At 41.0% G+C, this 25,789-nt stretch overlaps 1 protein-coding gene across 5 annotated transcripts in view; it reads right to left on the bottom strand.

Annotated features, from left to right (window-relative positions):
• The window catches only part of CPSF6 (cleavage and polyadenylation specific factor 6), a 49,695-nt gene that overhangs the window by 7,891 nt on the left and 16,015 nt on the right, over nucleotides 1-25,789 (bottom strand). The window contains exons 2-11 of one of the 5 annotated variants that reach the window (XM_024198216.2): nucleotides 21,720-21,929; nucleotides 19,663-19,766; nucleotides 18,166-18,311; nucleotides 16,379-16,552; nucleotides 8,971-9,475; nucleotides 7,396-7,488; nucleotides 6,253-6,368; nucleotides 5,738-5,891; nucleotides 4,315-4,509; nucleotides 4,153-4,170 (exon numbers count right to left, since the gene is read on the bottom strand). In XM_024198216.2, the coding sequence (XP_024053984.1) occupies nucleotides 4,320-4,509; nucleotides 5,738-5,891; nucleotides 6,253-6,368; nucleotides 7,396-7,488; nucleotides 8,971-9,475; nucleotides 16,379-16,552; nucleotides 18,166-18,311; nucleotides 19,663-19,766; nucleotides 21,720-21,929 (1,692 nt within the window). In that variant the 3' untranslated portion in view covers nucleotides 4,153-4,170; nucleotides 4,315-4,319. The remainder of the gene's footprint in view (nucleotides 1-4,152; nucleotides 4,171-4,314; nucleotides 4,510-5,737; nucleotides 5,892-6,252; nucleotides 6,369-7,395; nucleotides 7,489-8,970; nucleotides 9,476-16,378; nucleotides 16,553-18,165; nucleotides 18,312-19,662; nucleotides 19,767-21,719; nucleotides 21,930-25,789) is intronic. The other 4 variants (XM_024198215.2, XM_024198217.2, XM_024198218.2 and 1 more) reach the window with 4 other exon arrangements.

Raw genomic sequence — 25,789 nt, 5'->3', positions numbered from 1 at the left:
CTGTAACAATGTATTATCAAGTACAATATTCTTCTACAGACACAGAAAGGACAAGTTGTGTGATTTCTTTTTCTTTTTTTTAAGCGACACTAATACTCAAGATCAGCGGTTCTCAAACTGTGGGTCGGGACCCCAAAGTGGGTCACAACCCCTTTTTAATGGGGTCGCCAGGGCTGGCATTAGACTTGCTGGGGCCCAAGGCCAAAACCCAGGCCCCACCACCCAGGGCCAAAGCCAAAGCCCAAGGGCTTCAGCCCTGGGTAGTGGGGCTCAGGTTACAGGCCCCCACCTGGGCCTGAAGCCCTTGGGCTTTGGCCTCTCTGCCCGTGGTGGTAGGCTCAGGCTTTGGTCTCCCTCCTGGGTCATGTAATAATTTTTGTTGTCAGAAGGGGATTGCGGTACAATGAAGTTTGAGAACCCCTGCTCAAGATTATTTTACTACAGATGGACACAAGTACTTTATTTTGGGACTGTATACTCCAGAAGTACACTAGAAGGCTTAAGGATTTTGCTTACAGTGGTCTGAGAACAGGAAGAGAAATAAGTTATGAAAAATGGAGCACAAAGTCTACATACATATTGAATATTACAATGTTCGTGTACTTTTCTCTTTGCAGTTCATTCCAAATTCAGTTTAATTGTGCAAAAAAATTATACAATTAGAAAACAGCTATCCAAATAACAAAAACATAAAATGAAATAATGTGTAACATTCAGAAGTTATTAAAATCCAGACAGTGAGATTAAGATGGGACAGTAATAGCTGAAATACATAATTGAACCACCAGTTAAACTAAAACCTTTCTAAAAATCAGGGGCTAATGTTGATGAAGTTACATTACTTTTCTGTTTGTACATGTTCATTTTGGTGTTACTCCTCCTCTAAATCAGATTCCTCTGATTATTAACACATAGGTTCTTGATTTTCTAGATTACTTTACATCAGAAAATTTCACTTTTTTAAAAAAAATCAACCACACGTTCTGCACTTTTACATTAATAATTATACCACTACGCTAGCAAAAGTTACAGACTTCAGGAAAACATTCAAATTAAGTAACTATTTGCCAAGATTACACTGGCAATGCACTTAAGGATCAATTGCCCAACTGAAAGCGCATAAGTCAACTTGACAACTTAGTTTTTGATCTCTAAATGTACAAACAGAAGTGTGAAAATTTGATATGGTACATTTGATTTTTTTTTCAATAAAATTGTATAAAACATTTATTAATTATTCAAATTTAATCCAGCTACATGAATGCAAGTAGATACAAATGACAAAATGAGTAATAAAAACTGATTAATGTTTCACAGCATACAAAACTTTACAATGAACTTTTAAAACCCTTCTAAAATGAGCATGTTTAACATTTTTGTTAAAATATGCCAGTAGAGTATCACAGCACTACTAAATTTACATGGGAATAAAGAGAGGAAAACCACTGTCATTCATATCTTTTAGGCACAGACAAACTCGCATTATCTGGTAAAACACTGGCAGAAAGGGTGATGTTCCTCTCAGTATTTCTATTATTTCAGTAAGTGTCTGGGAACCTTTGGTTACTGTTCATAAACAAATCTAATGCAAACCCTCTCCGCCCCCCCAAAAAAGTATAAAAACATATATTCTGGTGAAAATGAAACACACACCAGAAGATTACTGAAATTAAGTACTTAAAAACTACAAAAATTAAGCCCTTCTTTAAAAAGACAACAAGACAAACTGTTTACAATTTATCTTTTAAAATACCAACTTCTCATTTGCATGTAGTTCACTAAATCTGTCCTTTAAATAAAGTTATTGCAGTCTATTTTCCTCTTGATGAAGGGGAATATATCTACTCAACTCCTCTTAATTCTAATGAAAGTCCTGGTGCACAACACACAAATTTAAAGGGAGGTTGCATATGTAAATCCATGTGTACTCAGAGTTGAATCAATAATAATTCAGATAATCTCACACATCATGCTTAAAATGTGTGAGCATATAAATAAATAAATAAAACAGTGTTATGGTAAGTACTAAATGCAACCATGTTCCCTCAGACACTTTGTGGGAGAAAATATATCTATACTTAGTATAGAAGTTCCACGATACAGACACCTGGTCTGAATGCATGAAAATATAAAACTTCAATAATCAAGTGCATCCAAAGTAACTTCCCATCTTAATTTTTATTTAGGAAACTTCAAATTAACAGTATTTAATATCATTTACTCATCTTCCACTGAAGAAGTGAAAGCCTTGGAAATGCAACTATCATTCAGCTCAACTGGGTTACCTCCTACACAATACTACCTACATGTAGCACTTAAATACAGCAGAACCTCAGAGTTACGAACTGACCAGATAACCACACAGTTTATTTGGAACCAGAAGTACCAGAGACAGCAGCAGAGACCACAAAAAAAAAGAAGCACCAGCAAATACAATACAGTATTGTGTTAAACGAAAACTACTAAAAAAATAAAGAGAAAGCAGCATTTTTTTTCTGCATAGTAAAGTTTCAAAGCTGTATTAACTCAGTGATCAGTTGTAAATTCCTGGAACAACCACCACAATGTTTTGTTCAGAGTTATGAACAACCTCCATTCCTGAGGTGTTCATAACTCTGAGGTTCTACTGTACATTTAAAAACAAATTTGTGGTAGCTAAGGAAAATCCGCTTTAGTGAAAGAAACCACATTCAATCATGTAAATTTGAAACTTTTTGTTCTGACATTTTATGCTTAGCAACCATGGTGAATAATTTTTTTTTTACAATTCCAGGAATGTTTGTACTAAAATAGTACACTGTACAAAGTAAAACCGTGACCACTGTCACTTAAGCAATTAAGGTATATTAAGACTGCCAACTTCACTTCAGCTGCCTCTTTTCAGCCTCTGATTCCCCTTCCATAGGCCATTACTGTATGGATCAGCCACTAAGGAACGCATGAACCAAGGACAATACATATTGTCCCAATATTAAGTGGGATCAGATGTTTTAAGGTCAGACTTGTGTCTCTAGTGCATAGAAATGCTACAAGGCATGCCAAGAAAAACTGACATTCACTTTAAATGGCTTATATAACTCCTTTTACTTAAGGCTCACTAAGATTTTCATGATTCTCAGAATAGTTTTGCTCCAACTATATTAATGTCTTTTAAATGAATTTCTATGACTAAATGCCACATTAAAACTTCGTTTCTCAAATTTGTAATAAAGTACTGTCAGGAGACATTTCTTCCGAGTGTGACTTTTAACACAGTATATTAAAGAACTGTTCTAAATACGCAAGGATAGGAAAAGATTATGACTTCCAAATGACAAATACAGAGAGGTTTTGGTTTCAATTGTCAATTTCAAGCAATTTCAATTCGAGATCCTCAAACTGTGTATATAACTAAGTTACATATTCATTGCATATTTACACTTACATTTTTTCAGTGGCTAGCCAGAGTTCTTTAAGTGTCTACCCAAAGTGCTACTCTACAGCTAATTACATAGTTGGTTGGTTGTTGTTTTTTTTAAATAAAGTTTAATCCATAAAAGGACTACGGATGTCTGAAGCATTTAGTGAGTGTAAAATAACCAAAAAAAACCATTCCCGGTGTTGTACATTTGTTCACCAATATTTAGATTATAGGCAGAAATTCTATCACCAATTGTGCAGCACAGAAAACTGAAAGGGGACAACACCTGAATTTAGTTCACGGACCAGGAAATATTAAGAGGTCACATTTTATAAAAGAAAGAGCCACATCCTGTTTCAGTCCTTACTTGAGCAAAACCTTCATTGCAACCAACAGAAAATTCACCTGTATAACAACTTAGCTAGCTCTGTAGGACTTAGGCCTTCGGATTTTATATATGCAAGTACTGCCTACAATGAAATAATCACAATTTAAACATTTCTAAATCTTTAAATGAAACTGCAAAATGTGATTAAGAGTTGTGAGTATCCTAATCTTCAGAGTTTAGAGAAGCAAGAACAGACTCCTTTTGATTAGTCTGATTTACTACTGCCTTTTCAGTAACATATTTAATCCTCCCATCCATAAAAACTGAAAAAGATTGACACCACACCACAGAAATTACATATTCATGCAATTAGCAAAAGAAAAAAACCCACATCAAGTCAAGATAGTTACCTGTCATTACTTACCAAAGTTCTCTTCAGATTCTACAAGAAGGAAAGGATTCAATACATATTGCTGGACCACACTTAAGTGTACATATTTACTGTATAAATAATCCCAAAGCCAAAGTAGTTACTGTTAATTCAAGTACCCATCAACCCTACACAACATAAAACTGAAATGCCCACCTTCTCTAACGATGGCGATACTCTCGTTCTCTGTCACGTTCTCTATCACGATCTCTGTCACGATCACGATGTCTCTCTCGTTCACGGCTTCTTTCCCGGTAATAGTCATCATGGCGATCTCTGCTACGGGACTTGTGACGCCTGCTTTTTTCTCTTGACCTGCTGTGGTCCCTCTCTCTTGACCGTTCACGTCTTCTAAAAGAAAGTACTTCATTAGTTTTTACTGAAAATACACACACAACACCAGAAAATTAAGATGTGTTAAGTTCTGCCTGTTTAATAAAATGAAAATGCTCAAACAAGAATGTTGAGGAAAAAAAAAAAAAAGGACATGTTTATTTTGATACAGAGATGCATATGTGTATAGTGCACAGAAGGGGTGAATCTGTTTTTTTATTTCAGGCAGCCACCAAATACTTAATAGTGCAGCCTTGGTATTCAGAGAATACTGAATATGTATCCTACTCCCACTTTTCCAAATTAACCCATTTCTTCTTCACTTTTGAGGATTCCAGCAGCAGATCCAGGACAATACTTTCTATTTCCTGTTCTTACCATTTGAGGAGATGTGTTACTATTGGGGACTGAAAGGAGAAAGGAAGGAGGTAGAAAAAACTGAGGAGAGGATGACAAGACAGCTGCTCTTGGGAATGTATCCAACCTAAAATGGCTGCTGCAAGTGTGGCAGCCATTTTAGGTATTGAAAATTTGTGGAGACAGTGGTATTGCATTTGTTTGAATATGAAGATCAGTAAGTTACACTATTAGTACAGTATCTGGACTGACTACAAACTGAGTATCTGTCCAAATTCCATATGGAGTTAATTCTAGAAGAAATATGAATATCTGGTTAGTATTGGGTGAAGCCTGATGGACTTCAATCTGCCTTTCTCCCTCATGTCTTCTCTTAGTAGCCTTAACACATAATTATAATGATAACAGAAGAACATTATCCAATTTTCTTGCCATTTAAAATTATCTAGACAAGAATACAGATAACTACCATAAAAATGAAAACTGATTTTGTATAATTTAGAAGTAATTTTAATAACTACATTCATAATCATGATTATATATCAATCTGTTCACAAGTTTGTAATTAATTTTGTTTTGATGTTTACATGTTATTATTGCAACATGTAAAGAAATATAATTCTAATTAAAATTACATTTAATATGAGGCTACAGAGGTCAGTTTGGGGAGGAAGGATGGCCTTGTTTAGGACAATCAACTGGGTTTCAGGAGATCTAGGATCAATTTCTAGCTCTACCACAGACTTCCTGTGTGACTTTAGGCAAGTCACTTAATTACTCTGTGCCTCAGTTCCCCAGCCGTAAAATGAGGATAAAACACCTTTCTCCTATCCTTTATAGGTCTTGTTTATTTAGAGTGCAGCTAGTGAATGAAACAGGAAAGCTTTACCTTGATCCAGAACCGTAAGACTTAGACTCAATTCCATGAAGGCAATCCTGCAGAGAGCTAATAAGTACTTTACAACGATCATCAGCAGATACTTTGGATTGTTTAATTAAGGAAATAGCAGTTACTAAGGTCTCTATAGCACTTCCATAGTCCCCTGAAAAGAAGAAAGTAAATTTGATGTTAACGAGATTAAAATGTAATAAAAATCTATCTGTAAAACTATTATCCTTTGGCAGCTGGTCTTCTCTGCAACAGCCATTGAAGCCACTTCTGTGGACCAGCTATTAAAAACATGGTCTATGTTTGTACCCAGCAAGTGTCCATATAAATCTAATTTGAGTATAGTTCAAGTCAGTCACAAGAAATATCTACAATCAGGATGGCACTCTGTGTTTAAAAAAAAAAAAAAAAAAATCAAATCAAAGTGGCTTCACATCTCCAAGATTCCCATGGGGAAATTATATAAAATTGCTTTTAGTGGGATGGAACAGGAGGGACACTGAAGATTTACTGACCAGCACTGGCATCTGACACAGCTCTTGAAATGGCACTGCTTGAGATGGCCCTATTTCTATTCATGATTTCTTCAAACTCTGCTTCACTTAAAGGTGTTCTTGCTGCATCCATTTCTCTGCAATTAATAAAACTAAAGTTTAAAAAAGTAACCCAAAGCTTGTGAAGATAGCATTGCAGTTATCAACAACTCAAGTTTGCAACTTTAAGCAAAGTGACAAACAGGACAGAAAGCAGGTTTTTGGGTTTTTTGTTTTTGTTTTTAAAAAAGTTTTATGGTACAAAACTTGCAGGCAAAAAAAAGTACAATACCATTAAAACATCTGCTGTATAAATGTGCTTAAGCTATCTTTGATCATCCATTTATATTGAAGATTTAGAAGCAGTTATATTGTGCTTTCCATCTTCAAAATGCTTTACAAAATTTTAACTAATCTTCACAACATCCCTATAACACCAGCAGGTATTATCCCTATTGTATAGATGGGGAAACTGAGGCAGGGGAGTCAGGCGATTTGCCCACAGAGATGGAATTGATATCAAAATGGGATTAGAACTCAAATTCCTGGCTTCTAGTCCCCTGCTCTAACTATCACATCAGGACTTTAAGTTATGCAGCAGATGAAGTAAATATGGTCTAGCATTATTAATGCTCCACCTCCTGAATAACATTTCAAAGATTTTATTTCTGCTTTAATTTCCAATATTTTGCGGGTCAAGTTCAAGGGTGCTCCAATTTACTGTTTTAACAAGAAATCTTAAGGAGAAAGTGTCAAGCTTACACTTAGGGTTGTAAAAGGGAATTCTTGTATTCTCGCTGAATGCTGTAAATAATATTTTATTGATCATGTGTATTTGGTTTCCACAGAAATGGAAATTAACCTATACAAAATGGGGATAAAAAATTTCCCATCCAATTCTGCAGTGTTCTATCAGCCAGTCTCTGTTATATAGAATATCTGGAGGATGATGTTAATGAGACTGTTAAACGGGCTCACTGCTGGATATTATTACTAAAATAGTGTTAGTTATTCTGGTAGAAAGAAAATGCAGAATGATAAGCAATGCTATCCTCTTAAGAGCAAGAAGTGGAACAAGATCCTATAGCCAGTTTAGCATAAGAGGAAATGTCTAAAAATTCATACCTCCCTGAGTTTTGAGTATTATTTTTCGTATGCCTCCAATACAATGGAATATGTAATTGTTCTCTTATGGACATGTTATTTCCAGTGAAACGCCTATGATATATAATTAATGACAATTTAAATAGTTATGGATTGTAATTTTGAAATTATGATAATGAAAATATTGGACAGCAAGTGCAGTGGTTCTGTCCTGTTCTCCCACCCCTTTCCTCCCCCATCCTTCTACGAACTGTGGACAACCTCAATCTTGGTTACCAGAAAAGACCTGGTGTTTATTATGATTATATACAAGATAATTATGCCAAATGCTCTAAATTTCCATACAATTTCTATATGAACATTACATTTATAAATAATTGATTTTTACTTATGAATTCCATAATTGGAAGAACCAGAACCAATGTCCAAACAGAAACAGAAAAAATAAAATTAATATTAAAGGACAGAATATGCATGTCTTCCTCACACTGGAAGTATGACCAATGTAACTCATAAGATCTATATGTAAATACAATAAAACTTCATTTTATACAGTGCCTTTCTTACATACTGTCCCCAAATGCTTTACAGAGTTTAACACAAATACAATGGATAATAAAAAACAGTGAAGGTATAAAGAAACTAAGAGGATAGGCCAGTGGTTCTCAAACTTTTGTACTGGTGACCCCTTTCACACAGCAAGCCTCTGAATGCGACCACCCTAATAAACATATAAAAAAGTGTTTTTAATTTAACACCATTATAAATGCTGGAGGAAAAGCGAGGCTTGGGGGTGGAGACTGACAGGTAATATCCTTACGACACCATGAGGGGTCCCGACCCCCAGTTTGAGAAACCATGGTATAGGCAAAGGAGAAGAGATATTACAGATAAGATTTGAGAATCAGGAAGGCTGTTCCAGATAGCAGGAGTTGCAGAGAAGGACTTTGCACCAACTATAGAAAGATTGGTACTAAATAAGCAGATGGAGGTGGGAGAGGAAGGAAGTTAAAAGTCCCAGAGGCGGAGAAAATCCATGGAGGGTTTCTGTGACAAGGATTCCAATCCTGACAAAAATGGGGGCCAGTGGCATTGCATGAAGATGAGAGTGATGTAGTCATGGTTCTTTGTACTATACTGTACTTACAAATACTGATCTATATAAATGTTAAGAAAAAGGACAGCAGCATTTTGCATAGGATGGAGTCTGCAGACCTGGGACTTGGGAAGGCCATGAGAAGACAGTTGCCAAACAGAGAAAGAGAAGATGAAGGTGAAGATTTCTAGAGGTATAGCTGAGGCAAAAGCATAAATAAACCATTGCAGAGGTAGTGCCAGATAGAAATAGAAAATGTTGGAGAAGGTCAATAATGACACCAAGATTACAAAAAGTGAAGGCAGACAAAGGTCTGAGTTGAAGGGGGAAAAAGAGGAGAAGGACACTGCATCTGAGGATGCTTCCACACATAGAAAAACATTCTGACAGATGTTTTAATGAAGAAAGTGGAAAAGAAGCTACTTAAAAGCCAAAGAGAATCTGATGCCTCCTACATGGAATAAACGTGCTACCAAGCACACTACACTAAAAGCACTCACCTGCCAGGTGGACCATAGTCACCCCTGTCATAAGGCGGAGGTCGGCCATATGGATCTGTTGGTGGTGGACCACGACTGTCTGAAGTAGGTATGCCACTATTGGCTGGTGGGGGGAAGAAAGCTGGATTCACGTGTGGAGCAGGTGGGGGAGCACCTGGAGGTGGCCCAGGAAGATGTGGAGGAGGAGCAAGTGTCAGGGGAGGCCCAAGTGGACCAGGCGGACGAGGGGGGAAAGGGCCGGGAGGCGGAGGTGGACCTTGCTGTGGTGGTGGTGGACCTGGAGGGGGGCCATAGCCTGGAACTGGAGGTGGAGGACCAGGAGGAAGTGGACCCAGCGGAGGCTGACCAAAGGGTTGTCCAGGAAACAGAACTGGTGGTGGTGGACGGTCACCACGATTAGGAGGCCCAGCTAATGGAGGTGGAAGAACTTGACCAGGAGGTGGAGGACCTGGTGGGCCTGGGGGACCAGGAGGACCTAGAGGTGGACGTGGTGGAGTTTGTCCAGCTGAAAGAAAAATGGGAAAATAAAGTTATTTCCATAACTAGATTTTAACCAAACTTTTGCAAGTCTCACTGAACAATTTTGATGTGCATGAGAGATTATGCATTCCCACCTTTGGAAAAAGCAAATTATCATTTGATAAAGTTCAAAAAAGTACTTGTCTATTAACATTTAAAGGGACACCATTAATATCTTGTTAAAATCATATTGCTGTCTGGAAATCTGGCACTTATTATTGATACAAGTAACACCAAAGGCTACTAGTACTGGAAAAGATTTAAGTCAGCTTAACCTTGCTGTTTGTGGGGGTCTTTCACAGAAAAAGGAAATATATATATTTAAATACAGAAAAGTGATTGTAAATCCACAAGTATTGTTAAGGAAAACTAAGGCTGGGTGTAGCACCCAAATCTGCTTTCAGTTCTTTTTTAAATTAATGATTTTCAGTTTGAGTGTTCATTTAAATCTGAATGTTACAGACAACTCATTTTGCTGCACGACCATACTTATTAGAGATACTTAAACTTGCCCCACAACACACAGGGGGTTTCTCTTCACTGCAGTATCAGCTCCCGTCCACACACAAAAATCTCTAGCTCAAGTGAAGAAGTGATTTAAACTCAAGCTAACTGGTCTGTCAGAGGGCATGAGTTAAAGTTCAAGTGCTGTGACGTTCAAGCTAATATGCAATAGGAAAAAACAGTTACGAACCATTCGTAACTGTTGTTCTTTGAGATGTGTTGCTCATGTCCATTCCATGTTAGGTGTGTGTGTGTGCCAGAGATTTTTCCCGCAGTGGTATCCGTTGGGCTGGTTCAAAATGTCCTCAAAAGCCGCGAGCTTATGCGCTGGTATAAGGGGTGCCACCAGCCACACCCTTCTGAGTTCCTTCTTGCAGGTTAACTCCAACAGAGGAATAAGGGGGTGGGTCATGGAATGGACATGAGCAACACATCTTGAAGAACAGTTACGAAATGTTAGTAACCGGTTTTTCTTCGAGTGCTCGCTCATGTCCGTTCCATGTTAGATGACTCACAAGCAGTATCCAAGGCAATGGGCTCGGAGTTCACGGACTTACTGACTGCAACAATGCTGTTCTGAAACTACTATTGTCTCAGGCCCATTGGGTGATGGTGTAGTGGGATGCGAAGGTATGCATCGACGAGCAGGTTGCGGCTCTGCAGATGTCCTGGATTGGGACCTGCACGAGAAACACTACTTATGAAGCCTGGGCTCTTGTGGAGTGAGCGGTTAAGGTGGCCAGAGAAAGCCCAAATACAGGTGGTTATACAGGATGAGATCCTCTGAGCTGACACAGGAAGCCCTCTCATCCTTTCCACTATTGCAACAAAGAGTTGTGTGGACCTGAGGAAGGGTTTAGTCCTCTCAACATAAAAGGCAAGGACACATCTAACGTCCAACAAGTGAAGCAGCCATTCCTCAGAGTTCTTGTGAAGTTTCGGGATGAAGACTGTTAGGAAAATGGCTTGGTTGTTATGGAATTGTGACACCACCTTTGGTAGGAAGATTGGATAGGAGCGCAGTTGGACTTTTTCCTTAAAGAACACAGCATAAGGCGGTTCTGACATAAAGGCCTTGATTTCAGAGATCCCTCTGGCCGAGGTGATCGCTATCAGTAAGGCGACCTTCCAAGAGAGAAGTAACAGGGGGCATGATGCTAAAAAAGCAAAGGGGGGAACCGTGAGTCTTGACAGAACCAGGTTTAAATCCCGGGGGGAAAAGGGTGGTGGTGGTTTGGGGCTGAGGACAGAGCCTCTCCAGCCCCTGGAGAAACAGTACTGTCATTTTGTGGGAGAACAATGATCTGCTGTTCACTGGAGGGTAGAAGGCTGAGATGGCTGCTAAGTGCACCTTGACAGATGAGAGGGCCAGGTCCTGCTGCATTATGTGGAACAAACAGTCCAAGACAGACTGGAGGGAAGATTGAGATGGAGAGAGCACACCTTGAGAAGCCCAAATTGAGAAGCACTTCCACTTGGCCAGGTAGGTAGCCCTGGTGGCAGGCTTTCTACTATCTATCAAGATCTGCCGGACCTGTTCTAAGCAAGCTTGTTCTTCTGGGTTCAGCCACGCAGCATCCATGCAGTTCAGTGCAGGGAGGTGAGGTTTGGATGAAGCAACTGTTCGTGGTTTTCTGAAATTAGGTCCAGATGGAGTGGGAGCGAGAGTGGAGTTGCTACCGACAGATCCAGGAGCATGCCAAACCAGTGTTGACGTGGCCACACCGGACTATCAGAATAACTCTCACCTTGTCCCATTTGATTTTTAGGAGGGACATGGGGATTGAGGGAAAGGCATAAAATAGGAGATCTATCCACAGGAGCAGGAAAGTGTCGGAGAGGGAGCCGGGGCTGTGCCAGGGAACAAAATTGATGGCACTTCCTGTTCTGCCTGGTAGTGACAGGTCCACCTGGGGAGCTCCCACCTTTGGAAGATGAAGCTGATGACCTCTGGGTGAAGGGACCACTTGTGAGAGAAAAAGGATCTGCTGAAGGGATCCGCAAGTACATTCCATTCTCCAGGGAGATGTGACACCTCGAGATGAATAGAGTGCTTCGTGCAGAAGTCCCACAGACAGATGGCCTCCTGACACAGGGCCAAAGATCTGGCCCCTCCCTGTTTATTGATATAGAACATAGCCACAGTACTGTCTGTCAGGACTTACAGCATCTCACCTGAGATCTGGGGACGGAACACTTGGCATGCTAAGCATACCGCCCTGAGCTCCCTGATGCTTATATGCAGGGAGAGTTCTTCATGGGACCAGAGGCCCTGAGTTCTGAGGTTGTTGAGGTGGGCTCCCCACCCTAGGTCTGAAACGTCCAAGACTAAAGCTACCAACTGTTGAGGGGTAACAAAGGGTACCCCCATCATTATCGATTTCCACCAGTCCAGGGAGACAAGGACCACGAGAGGGACCATGAGCACTGAGTCCAAGTGGTGTCTGCTCGGGGAGTATACTGATGCTAGCCACATCTGAAGGGGTCTGAGACGCAGCCTTCCATGCTGGACCATGTAAGTACATGCAGCCATGTGCCCCCATAGCAGTGGTCCCATACCTGAGGTGGGGGGAGGGGGGGGCAGAGAAGGGGTTTGCCACAAGGCCTTGAGGCAAGCCCGAGCAGTCATGATTGGGTGGACCATGACACTGGATATCAGGTCTGACATAGTCTGGAATCAGGTTTGGGCAAGAAGGCCCTGGCTTGGGTTGAGTCAAGAACCGCCCCCAATAAATTCTATTCTCTGAACCACGACAAAAGTTGACTTCTGCTCATTTATCAGGAGACCAGGTGGCTCAGACCATCCTGATGATGTTCTGTATGTGAGCCTGCAACCGACCCTCGATCAGCCAGTTGTTGAGGTTCCGGTAGACCTTTCTGTCTGAAGAAGCCTCACTGTCTGAAGAAGGCTGCTACTACCGCCATACACTTCTTGAAAACCCGGAGGGCAATTGTTAGTGGTGTTGACCCACTATAAACCTGATAAGTCTTCTGTGAACATGGAAGATAGAAATGTGAAAGTATGCGTTCTTTAAGTCAAGGGCAGTGTACCAGTCTTCTGGATCCAGGGAGAGAATGATGGAGGCCAGAGAAACCATGCAGAACCTCAGTTTCTTGAGATATCTGTTGAGGCGATGCAGGTCCAAGATGGGCCGGAGGTCCCCCTTGGCCTTTGGGATTAGGAAATACCAGGAGTAAAACCTCTTCCCTCTCAAGTCTTGTGAAACCTCCTCCACAACCCCCATTCATAGGAGGGGTTGTACCTCCTAGACGAGGAGTTGCTCATGAGAAGGGTCCCTGAAGAGGGACAGGGATGGAGGGTGAGAGAGATGGGTGGATAAAAACTGAAGAGTATAACAGACACTGTACTCAGCACCCAGCGGTCCAATGTTATGTATGACCATGCTAGGCTGAAGAGGGATAGATGGTCCAAAAACAAAAAAGGGGAAGAAGATCCGAAATGGTGACTGATACAGCGCCCTTGGGCACACCTTTAAAAGGCTTGGTTGAGCCCTCCGGAATACCTCTGAAAATCCGAATGGGAGGCTGAAGGTGGACGGAAGTGGTTGGCACAGTTTATAACCTCTCTCTTTTCTTTTGTAGGGCTCTTGTCTTGGAGGCACTGAGAACTGACGCGGCTGTTGGGGCCTGAAGTGCTCCCTGGAAGCTGACAGAACGTAAAGGTCTAAGGATCATAGGGTGGCCCTTGAGTCCTTCAGGCCATGAAGTCTCGTATCAGACAACTCCTAGAAAAAAGAAGCTTGTGAATGGAAGGTCTTGAATAGACTGTTGGACCTCGTGAGGAAGCCTGGAGGACTGGAGTCAAGAACAATGTCTCATGGTGACAGCAGAGGCCATTGTCCTGGCTGCCGAGTCGGCAGCATCCAGAGCCACCTGGAGAGAGGTCCTGGCCATGTTCCTACCTTCCTCCATGAGAGCAGTGAACTCCTGCCTTGAATCTTGGGGCAGGGATTCCTTAAACTTAGCCAAGGAGTCCCATAGATTATAACTGTATCTCCCCAGCAAAGCTTGCTGGCTGGAGATATGTAGTTGAAGTTTACCCGTCAAATAAATCTTTCTTCCGAAAAGGTTCAGTCTTTTAGCGTCTTTTTGTTTGTGGGTTGCACTTGACTGGCCTTGTCTGTCCCTCTCATTTGCTGCAGACACCACCAGGGGTGAGGGGGATGCAAATACAAGTATCTGAACCCACTCGCTGGCACATAATACTTTTTCTCTGTCCTCTGAGGTGGGGGGGCAGAGAAGGAGTTTGCCACAGGGCCTTGACCAGTCCCATCACCACTTCATTGATGGGTAAGGCCACCTTGAAGGGAGCTGCTGCAGCCAGGATACCAATAAGGCTGTGATATATCTCTTTGACCTGCTCAATTTCAAGACCCAGGTTCGCAGCTACCCACTTCAGAAGGTCCTGATGGGTCCTGAAATCATCCTGCGGAAGCAGGCTACAGGATCCCATGACAACCTTGTCTGGGGAGAAGGAGGCTTGCACCGGAGGAGGGGCTCCTTCCTCTTCTTCAACTACATCTGGAGCCATCTCCTGAATGTCGGTACCGGAGTCGGGGTCTGGTGCCAAGTGGGAAGGAGCAGTAGCCAGTCTCTCAGAAACCACTGAGTAAGAGCAATGGGAGGGAGGATCTGGTACCAAGGGAAAGCCCCAGCAGTTCCAGTAAGGCCATTGCATAAGCCAGTGACCCGCGGGCCAGGTGCCGGCACCGAAGTCCAGTGGCACATAGGCAAGGTACCGGTGGCGGGCTTTCGGTTGCATGTAAGGCTCCCCTTTAGACTCAGGAGTCTTCTCTTGGAGACCCTGGTGGAGCAGTACTTGCTTCTGCCTCGATGCGGTGCCAGAATTCTTGGGACCGGCAGCGGACCGGAGGTGATCAGGATGACGGGATTAGGGACAGCTTACCCCTAGAAGGTGCAGGGAGGGAACGGTGTTGGGAAGGAGCCTGAGTTCGAGAAAGTAGGCCCCTAGCCACTTGGAACGCCTCCTGGGTCAATGGAACAGTCAGACCACTGATACTATGGTGGCTTCCAGGTGTCAGGCCCTGCACTGGACTCAACGCTCTAGGCAGAGTTGACAGTGCCAGCACAGGCCCAGGAGTGGAAGAGTGGCCCAGCACAGATGTCACTGTGCTGCCTTCTCCCTGCTTGTATTTTTTCTGCACCGCCGATTGCACTCTGTTAGAGAGCTGCTTTTAGTCCTTCTTCCTCAGAACTGGAGATGGTGAACGGTGCCGGGAAGAGCTCGGGGGAGGGTTTTGCACCAACGCCGAAGTGCCTGGCCCGAATCGGAGCGGCTCTGCTCTGAGGTTGGTCTGAAAGCGACTTCCATGAGGATAGCCTTCAACCTAATGTCTCTGTCGTGTTTTTTAGTGTGGGGTCTGAAGTCCCGACAAATCTGGCAATTGTCCTTCACATGAGTCTCCCCCAAGCACTTCAAGCAGCTGGAGTTCAGGTCACTCACAGACATAGGTTTGCCACAGGAGGCACAAGGCTTGAAGCCCAGGGACGGGGCATGCCCAGCCCCTGGGACAAAAGAGGCCCTTGACGACAGAAGATATTTATTTACGCTATGTACACGAACACTAATTACAAAAACTATATATACGCACTGAACTATGATCCAAAAACCACAGGGAAGAAAGCCTTGCTGGAGCAAGAGGGGTCGTTCCAGCAACCGTCACAAGTGGTAAGAAGGGACTGAGAGGGTGCGTGGCAGCGGTGCCCCTTATACTGGCATATAAGCGCACAGCTCCAGAGGGCGCTAGAGCCAGCCCGAAGGATACCACCAAGGGAAAGATCTCTGGCAACGGTGCACGCAGTGTGTACTCACCTAACATGGAAAGCACACGAGCAGGCATTCGAAGAAGAATACCGCTGAACTGTGCTGCTAATACAATCACTCTCTGCTGCTTGAGTGTTGTTTTGCAGTGACTGCTCTCACTCAAACTAGGCTAACTGGATATCGAACTAACAGATCAGCGAAGACAAGCCTGCGCAGAGTGGTGAGTCAGTGTAACTATTGTTTTAAAATATACATTGTGACACTAAATAAAATTATCTATCACTTTAAGGATTTTTGTTATAATATTGTTATCAAGCTTGTTTATACTCATGCTCCTACTTCTCTGGAGCCTGAAAACACTTCTTTGATATCAGAAGTTGGATTCCCCTATGCTGAACAGAGCTCCCATAGAATCCTACATTCCAGTGACAAAGTGAAGACTTATTGTAAACAAGTCCAATTGCCTGGGTCTCTGTAATTCCCAAAACAAATTAGAAAGTGTGCTATATTAATATTTGGCTATATTAAAAACTGAAAGTGGTAAGCTAGGAAATTAAACAAAGGTTTTAGTTTCTTTACCTGGGAAAGGAGGTGGTGGTCCACCTGGTCCTGCAGGTCCAGGGAATCTGTCCCCACCTGGAATGCCACCTGGAAAACGGCCTCGTCCTCTGTTATTTGGTGGAAACGCTGCACGTGAGCCACCTCCTGGAGGACCAGCTTTACCTTCTCCAGACATCTGGCCTGATTGTGTAGCTGCAATAGGGAAGCAAAAGTATATTATCATTCCGTAACATGAAGGGTTCCCCCCCCCCACCCCAATTCGTGACCAAACGAGTTCATTTTTTGTTTTGTTTTTTTGGGGGGTGAGGAGGTAGCATTGCTGTGTGCTCTTCAATAGTTACTGCAACAATGCTGAGTACTAACCCTTCATATTTATATAGAATTTTGCATGCACAGTTCTCAAAGTGCTTTATAAAGCCTCCTTCTCCCTATTTTAGAGATAGGGAAACAGTCACAGAGAAGTTAAGTGACTAGTCCAAATTCTTTCAGCAAATCAGTGGAAGAGTTGGCAACTGAATTTCAATCTCTTAACCACCTGTCCCATGCTCAGGCCACTAAACCAAAGATTCCTAAATGTAGTCTGCAGACAACTAGGGGTCCACAGATAGAAAAGTGGATGATCGCATGGTGCTATTCTTACGTCTAGCTGCTTCTACAACAGATATCTAGGCTCTTCACGAAACAGATAAAAAGGGAAGGGAAAAAAAGAGCCTAGAAGCCTACAAAAGGACCTGGAAATATGGAGGCGCCTGCCTAACTAACTCTTTTAGGGACTCCGCTGCTACATAATAAAGGAGAAGAGAAAACAGAAGCCATTCTCTGGGCCAGAGCCACAAGCGGATTTGAGCTGTCAGCCACCAGGGAGAGGCAAGTTCAGACCAGAAGACCAGGGAGTGAATCATAGCTGTTTTTATTCTGCTTCTATGCTTGGTTCCTTTTTCCCTTTCTTCCTGCATGTGGAGAAGGGAACCAAGCATAGAATCTGAATAAAAAGTATGATACAAAAAAGTTAATTAATATGTTTATTCACATCAGAAGTTCATTGATGATTTTTTAAAATTTCTTTATTACATGTAAAACTGTGTTTCCCATTGTGCAGTTTTTATTTCTTGATAATTTCCTTCCTTTCAAAAGGAGTGAAGTGGATTTAATGGGTCAAATCATGCCCCTGCTCTGATTGCATTATATTGGTCCACCAGAACAAAGCCCCAGCAAAGCTCACTTAGTCAAGAATTCCCCTGGTGTGATCAGACTGGCATAGCCAGCCACACATCAAACCTTCTTGTTTCCCATTTTCCATCATAGGGAATTCAGCTGAGGAAAGGGGTTTGGCTAGAACAAAGAAGTATTTCATGCTATGGAAGAGCACCTTGGGCCCACTGCATTCAGAAGCCAGTTATACTAGCCCTCAGGCAGCTCAAAGCTATGCCATGGCCCAACTGCTGTGCGAAGGACAGAGCAGTGACATCCATCTCATTCCAGGTCCTGCAACAAGCAGAGCTCAGTCAGATATCAGAATCTAGTCCAATTTGTCTGCAAATGTCCAAGTTGTTAATGTATTCATTTTGTTCAATCTGGTTGTATGAATGCTTTCACGCACATAGTATTTTTCAAAGAACTATAGGGAAAAGATCCATAAAGGTATTAGTCCCAGACACCTTTTGACAAGTTTCCCTAACCGTAAACATTTCATAACTATTTGGAGCCATACATGTTATCATGGGATGTGTGCACACTGCAATACCTTTTCTGAAATGGACCTTTGTTTTTTAAAGTTACAACGTAACTAAGAAGAGAAGACTTACTTTTCCTTGACTGCATTTCAAACTGACTCAGGAACTGCTTATTGCATGGAGTTACAACAGGATTTTGCCCATGCAATTCTCTTTTAGGCAAGAGATCCATCAACTTTTTGGAGGATGCTTCAGATCCCACACCTACAAGGGCAAACCTAAAAAGAAGGAGGGAAAGCTGCATCAATTTCTTGCACCAGAAAAATCTGATGGCCTTCCAGAGAAAGGATAAATACATGGCAAGCAAAAGAACATTTGACAAAAATCCTCCCCACAAACTTGGTTAATTGAGTTTTAAAGATACTTGAAAAATCATAACGCAAACTCTCAAGATATGAGAAAAGAACGCTAAATGTAAATATGAACTTAAGAATTACAATTTTCCCACCAATCAATTTGAAATGCCCATGAAAAGGATGGAGATGGGAAAGTAACTTTTCTTCTGCTCAACCATACAGTATGCACCTGTTTAGCTGGCATATCCACAAAATTTAGACCCTTTACTTCAATTTCCAATTTTTGAAAACATTTCTAGTGACTAAAAAGCCTCATTAAGGAAAGAATCACTGCAGAAATAAACTCAACAAATGGATTAAGGAAAGCGGTCTCTCTCATAGAGACTTTCAAAGCAGCTCAAAGGTAAAGAATGAATATTTCCTCCTCTACAAATTAGGATTTCTTAAGGAAACTTATTTTAGGTTTTAGATAACTAAACTAGACTATAACAAGATAAATCAAATTTAGTCAAGCTTAAAAGGATTTAAAAAAAATCAATATTTTACCAAAGGACATGATCTTCCACCATTGAGTTGTATTTGATAAAACTGGCATTAGGCAACTGATTCTTCTTTTCACTATAAATTAATCAAAGCTGCACTCTGAATGTTAGTTTAGTTTCACACACACACACACACACACACACACACACACAAAAGGGGGGTGGCGGTTAACCTGGCATTCATGAAGACCTTAAATCAAATATAGTTTAAATCACAATTGAAATAGTCAGTTTGTCCACATCACAAAACTCACACAATTGACAATTTATAGTAAACAAAAAACCATTTACTGGATTCTGAGATGTGTTGTTAGTAGGGATTGAGAGGCACTGGCAGAGCTGGGCAAAATGAAAATGGAGAAATAAAAGGCTAACAAATCAAGTTTTAAAAAAGAGATTTGTCAAAAGATAGAATAAGAAGGCTTTCACACTGATGAGAGGTTAAAAAAATTAAGAGTACAGTCTGAAATTTAGGAAAATGAATGTATAAGGAATGCCAATATCACAATCCTAGTCAGGGAGTAGTGAAACCTATAGTATTGTCTTTAGAACTTATATCTGTGATTGAATTAGTCGTCAATGTGGAACAATAGGGTACAAAACCCTTGCTAGATATTAGCTGTCCAACAAAAGTAAACATCTCATTGCTAGCTGCGGAAAACACAGACCACTCACCCTCACTGTAGCAGATCAATGACCAATAGCAGAAAACGTGGATTACAAATTCTTACCCCTTTGACTGGCCATTAGCACGGTTTTCAAAAAATTTTATCTCCAAAATATCATTTACTCCCAGTGAATGCACTGCTTCAGTTAAGTCTTCATCTGTTGTCCACTGCAAAATATTTTTATATTCAAATGTCAAAACACATTAAGATGCCAATTTTCACTATGAATACAGCAGTCTAATCCTGTATGTTTGTACTATTGCTTTTTACTTTATCGTGAAAATGATCAAGTAGTAGTGCATCTCACTGGATGTTTTCTGTGGCTGTTTGTAGAAAAGGCCAGAAAATATTTAAAGTGACACTTTACAGTTACTTCTTAAAGAAAGCTAGGTTAGAAGAAGTTTTGTTTTTATGAAAAACAAAAACATACTTTCAAAGCTGCAAGGCTTAATATGACCAATTTCAATAGTCACTTTTTTTGTTTGTTTGTTTTATACCTCAAGGATTGCAAATTTTTCCTCTTTAAAACAGATTATTACTCAGTTTCTATTAGCCCAAAATCCTACATCTCTGAACAAGGTCAGATTTCAAGACCATTTCAATAGTGTGCTTCACTTTCAGATGTGCTAGCACACTTGTACCCTTTATACATGGTGCTCTATACCAGTGCCAAAACTGGCCCAAGTGAAATTTAATTTACTAAAATCCCAAACCATGAACTGCTGTTTTTTTTAAGGTTTAGACAGCATGATTCTAAGAAGTTTTGTTCTACTTACTGATGGCAGAGAAAAAACAAAACAAAACAGAAAAGGATTAAGAAAAGCAGAGTTTATCAGCCACTTCAGTGGCCCATGGATATGTGACATCCATCAACATCTAACTGACTCTGCTATAAGCAAACGTCTAAGTCAAACATTATCCATTTCTGAAGTTAAACACGTTCACCCTGATCGTAAGTGTGCACTGATACTGAAGGAGTTGGAGTAAGAAGAAAATCTTTAACTCCAGAACCCCCCCTAAATCTCAGGAGAGAGAGGGAACTGGGTGTTCAAGTTTTCAAACTCCTTATATACCATCCTCCCCCCCAGCTCTAGTATGGAACCCTCAACACCCTTCTGGCTCACAGCAAACAAAATACATTGCTGAATCTCATGCCACTTAAAAAAAAAAAAAAAAAAGAAAAACTTGACAATCCTTAAGAAGGTAAACACATTACTTACCTGGAAAGAGCCTGAAATCAGGATACTGCAACACTTAACGACATCAAACACTTAAAAACAAAGTATGACGCATTTTCCTGCATGCCTGGCACTAGTATAGGTTTTAGCAGAGGAAGCAACCATGAACTCAGAATTTTGCATGGAAGGGGTGAGAAATTGCTTTTCAGATTAACTGTCATAGTAAAGGCTAATTAGTTCAGATACTGATTTAGCATCTTACACGTTTTTATTTTTAAAAAGTATACTGAAGGTTAACAATTAGTGCCAACAACAAAACGTATTTCCCTGGGGAAATACAAGTTTTGTTCTTAGTTCTGTAGTACCTGAAAATACTGCAGACACTACTCTTAAGACAGATGCTTGGAACAGTTTTGCCTGGAAAGTCACTGCAAGGCAGAGTCTTTGAGGATGAATTCTCAAAGAAACCTCAAAGAACATTACAGTTCTCTCTTAAAAGTAAAAGCTTCAACAAGGGATTATTCCAAATAAATAAGTCTATAGTCATAAGGCACTAGATAGTATTAATTTATTCTGTTCCTTCTCTTCAGAATTTCCCCAAAGCCCTAATAGGGTGGCAAACCTACCATGCTTTCCCAGAAAGCTTCCCCTTTCACCTTTATCTTATTCTACAAGTAAGACACAACTGAACCTTTATATTGTAAATATCCTCCATTTTAATGAACATTCCAAAACTGTATTCTTCCCCCAAGATTTTCATTAAAATGTTCGGAAAACCTGCTTCTCTGTTCTAAGATATCAGTAAATTATTTTTCTTGTATTATGTGCCAAAAAGTTAAATATTTTAGTAAAATTCTGTCAACTACAATGAGTATATTTGATCAGTGTAAGATTACTGCCCATAATAAAAAAGCATGTGTGTAGCTGAATTCCAACACTTACCCAAGTAAGATTTCCAATGTACAATGCAATTCTCTTTCCAGTATATGTATAGACAACATTTGGTGCTGCTCCTTTACCTACGTCATCTCCAACTGATGGTGGGAGAGAGTCCATATAATCACGGTCCTCTGGGGCATCGCCATTATTTGCAGATGGAGAGATGACATCATCATACAAATCTATCTGATCATGTCCACCATATTCAGCTTCCTAAAATACAAAAAAATATGCTGTAGATTACATATTATCTAAAATACTCTTAATATTTATTCAAAACAAATACTGCTCTAAATGTCCCAGAGAATTATCACATGAGGTAAGACAGACACATTTGGGCTTGAAGTGCAACAGTATATCCCTCCTTTGTGAAACAGTTTACGTCCCAATTTGATCTACATTCAAATGTATATAAATCTGATGTTACTGCCTTCTGGTTTCTACTTTTAAAAAAATTCCACCAAACTGACAGAAAATTAACAAAAAGCCTATAGTACCAGAGGGGTAGCCGTGTTCGTCTGAATCTGTAAAAAGCAACAGAGGGTCCTGTGGCACCTTTAAGACTAACAGAAGTAAATCCTATAGTTACTGCTTAATCCTACAATGATTTTGTTCTACTGATAGAGACAAACAAGAGAACACAAATCCTATTCTCAGAATGTTGCTGACATTAATGATGCTGGTAAGCAAAATAGCAGCATGTTAACTTCAGCTCTTATGCAAAAACAAAGTAAATATTTTCCTATATTAAAAGAAATGGATAGGGAAAGTGGTTTGAGCTTTTATGAGAGTCCTGGCAATGAACACAACATACAGCCAAACTTTTCAAAGATTGGATCCCAAACTTGATCCCTGATTCTCCAATAAAGGGTCAAGAAGGGAGCACTTCATACTCTAATGATCCCACTTAATATAAAGGAGAAACACTGACTGTTTCAAAGAAAGCTATAGCCCACTTTCTGGTATCACCGTGTCATCACAATATGAGTTGGAATGGGAAATGATTAATATAGGAGCAAAAATAAATCAATTTTTAATTGAGTTATCAGTCCACGTTCTTTTTAAAATTTAGACATTTTAACATTAAAATGGGCAACATACTCTTCTTTGCAATTAGGGGGCATCATATAAAAAAAATTCCTAGCTATGGCTCTAGTAATAAATGTATTAAAAGATTTAATCCAGAGTATCTTCTCTAAATTGAAGACTCCTCTTGATGCAGCCATTTACATTTTTTAATCTCCACTTACAGTCGTATAAATGGACAACTTGGCAAATGAAGTTAGCATCTGTCTTACTGGTCCCTCACCCACAAAATCAGAGTGACAACGCACTGGCATTACCTGTATTACAATTATTATTTTACAGGGACTAGACCCTTGCCTTAGGGCCCTTCCATAACAAACTCTCCTCAGACCCTCGCATAACAGGTTCATTCCCCTTAAACCACTCCCCATGATGCTTTCCCCCGCTTCAGGATTCCAGACCACAGGGCAGGAAAAGCTGGTTACATACTCTTTATAAGAGGAGAGTGTTTCCCGATGCTCTGTAAAGGAGTCAGTTGCACAACTACTAAAAATACCAAGTTATAACACCCATATTCTCCCTTGTGAAATGAACCTCCAAAATTCTCTTGGCAAAACAAATCTCCATCTACCGAAGTTCTGTATTTTACAGCAAGATCTCCCCCACATAAGCCCCTTTCTACCATATAAAATTCTGTTGTATCTTAACTTTTGTTTTTAAATATCTACTTCACCCACACATTAATTGAGTCAGTAAATATATGAAGGCCACACGCACCACCACAGTATTTCAAGGTCTTACAAATTCTGTAAGTCAAAGAGTCTCTGTTTCTTTCCCTCCTGATTGCTATTTTAAATGCAGGAAAGCTAAATCAAAGTGGTGAATTTTGCACTTTGTTCTGAAAATTAGGTTCAAGATCATTTTAATTTCCTGCAGAAACAAGTTTCACACTTCTAGGCCAGCAGCTTTCAGTTCTGTCACCTGCATTTATAAGTCTTCACATGTTTTAGTAGTTCCACAGTTCCTGAGGAATGCAGCTGACATGGGAGTTTATAATTACTGAGAAGAAGCTTTTAAACCAGCTCATGCCAATGTCATGAGGGGCTTTGAGGATCAGTATTGAAACCCCAAGTTGGACTCGGTTCAGTGAGTAGCTAGTGAAATGAGCAGAACATTGCAGTGATACGCTGTCAGCAACCCATGTTAAGTAGGTAAGCTGTTTCACTTTGAACTAATTGGACAATGTGGTACAATCGGAGAGTCAAGAGTTTAAGGCCAGAAGAGACCTCCTGTACATAACATGCCACCTACACTACCCAGCACCTGCACACTAAATACAACTGAAATTAGACCAAAATATTATAGTCCACTGGAGAGTAGACTATTATGTGCCACAGGCAGAGAACAGGAGGTACCAACATGCATCAGTGTTCCACAATCAGGTACAATATGTTGCAACAATAAATGCAGATGGTCATTAATGCATGGATCATTGTGGCCTACTCCAAAACTGACACCCTGGGGTGCAGTCTCCTGGCCAGCTTTAGGCAGAAGAGCTCTTTTCCAGCAGCCATATTTATTTGGGCATCCAGTAACAATGAAGATTCCAGCTGGCCCCACCCCATGGAGGGTGTTAATGTGGTTCTGGGTTCTATGAAGCATTATCTTCTCTCCACTAGCATCACTCTGTATTGCCCACATTTAGTATCAGACATCTGCTCTTCGCTGACACTAACAGTATGTCCACACAGCAAAAGCTGTGCACTGACTAACCTACCTGAGCTAGTGCTGTGTACGGGCTAGCCTACCCTAGCTAGCTTAAATCCAGCTAGAGTGGGTAACAACAGTGATGAAGACAGTGCAACATGAGCTTCTGAATGGGCTAGCAAGCCAAGTACATACCCAGGATCCATCCCAGGCTTGTACTACATGTACTGAAGCCCAGAGTGCACTACCATCACTGCTATATTACCTGTGCTAGCTAGATTCAAGCTAACTCTAGTAGGCTGGTCTTTGCACAGCTTTTGCTGTGCAGATATACCCTGTAACAGCTAAGGGAAGGCACTGTTTGTATCTGACATAATGGAGACGTATAGTTGGGTGTTGTCCATGTATTACTGGCATATGAATCTGTGTTGTCTCAAGATCTTCCCCAGAAAAAAAGGTTACTTACCTGTATTGTAACTGATGTTCTTTGAGATGTGGTTGCACATATGTATTCCACATTGGAGAGTGCACCCATTCAGAGCCCGAGTGTTTTCTGTAGGTGTACCTGTCAAGGTGGCACACACACTCTGCACATCCTCATGGCCCATCTCAAGGCTATATAAGGGCAATGCTGCCCCGATCCCCGAGAGTTCCTTTGCACCAAAATATGGTGACTCAGGACTCTGGTGCAGAGGGGTTACAATATAGGTAAGTAACCATTTTTTCTTCTTTGAATAGGGTGACCAGATGTCCCATTTTTAAAGGGACAGTCCCATTTTTGGGGGCTTTTTCTTATATAGGCGCCTATTACCCCTCACTCCCTGTCCCGTTTTTTCACAGTTGCTATTTGGTAACCCTATCTGAGTGATTGCACGCGTGTGTTGCACTCAGATGACACACAACAGTACCATTAGGAGATGGGGTGCAGAGACTATTTAAATAGGAACTGCAATACTGTTTTCCCAAAATTTGCTTTAGATCTTGAAGCAGGCGTGATGGCATAAGGAGTGAAGGTATGCACAAAGGACAAAGTAGCAGCCCTACAAATGGGGACATCCCATAGAAAAGCTAAAGAAGTTGCTTGAGTTGAATGGGCTGACTGTCTTTGTGGAGGAGAGGTGTGAGCTATAGAACTGAGAAGGGCCCAGATTAATTCTATTTTCTATGTCAGGACCTAATCACATCAGCCATACCATCAGGGACTCGTTCACCTGCACATCTACCAATGTGATATATGCCATCATGTGCCAGCAATGCCCCTCTGCCATGTACATTGGCCAAACCGGACAGTCTTGTGAAAGTTACTAATGACCCCCCTTAATTCCAGCAGTCCTTATGTC

This window comes from Terrapene carolina, unplaced genomic scaffold (assembly GCF_002925995.2).
Source record: "Terrapene carolina triunguis isolate 2854851 unplaced genomic scaffold, T_m_triunguis-2.0 Scaffold68, whole genome shotgun sequence".
Taxonomy (NCBI): domain Eukaryota; kingdom Metazoa; phylum Chordata; order Testudines; family Emydidae; genus Terrapene; species Terrapene triunguis.
Note: the sequence above shows the minus strand (reverse complement) of the source record. Positions and strands in the feature narration are given on the sequence as shown.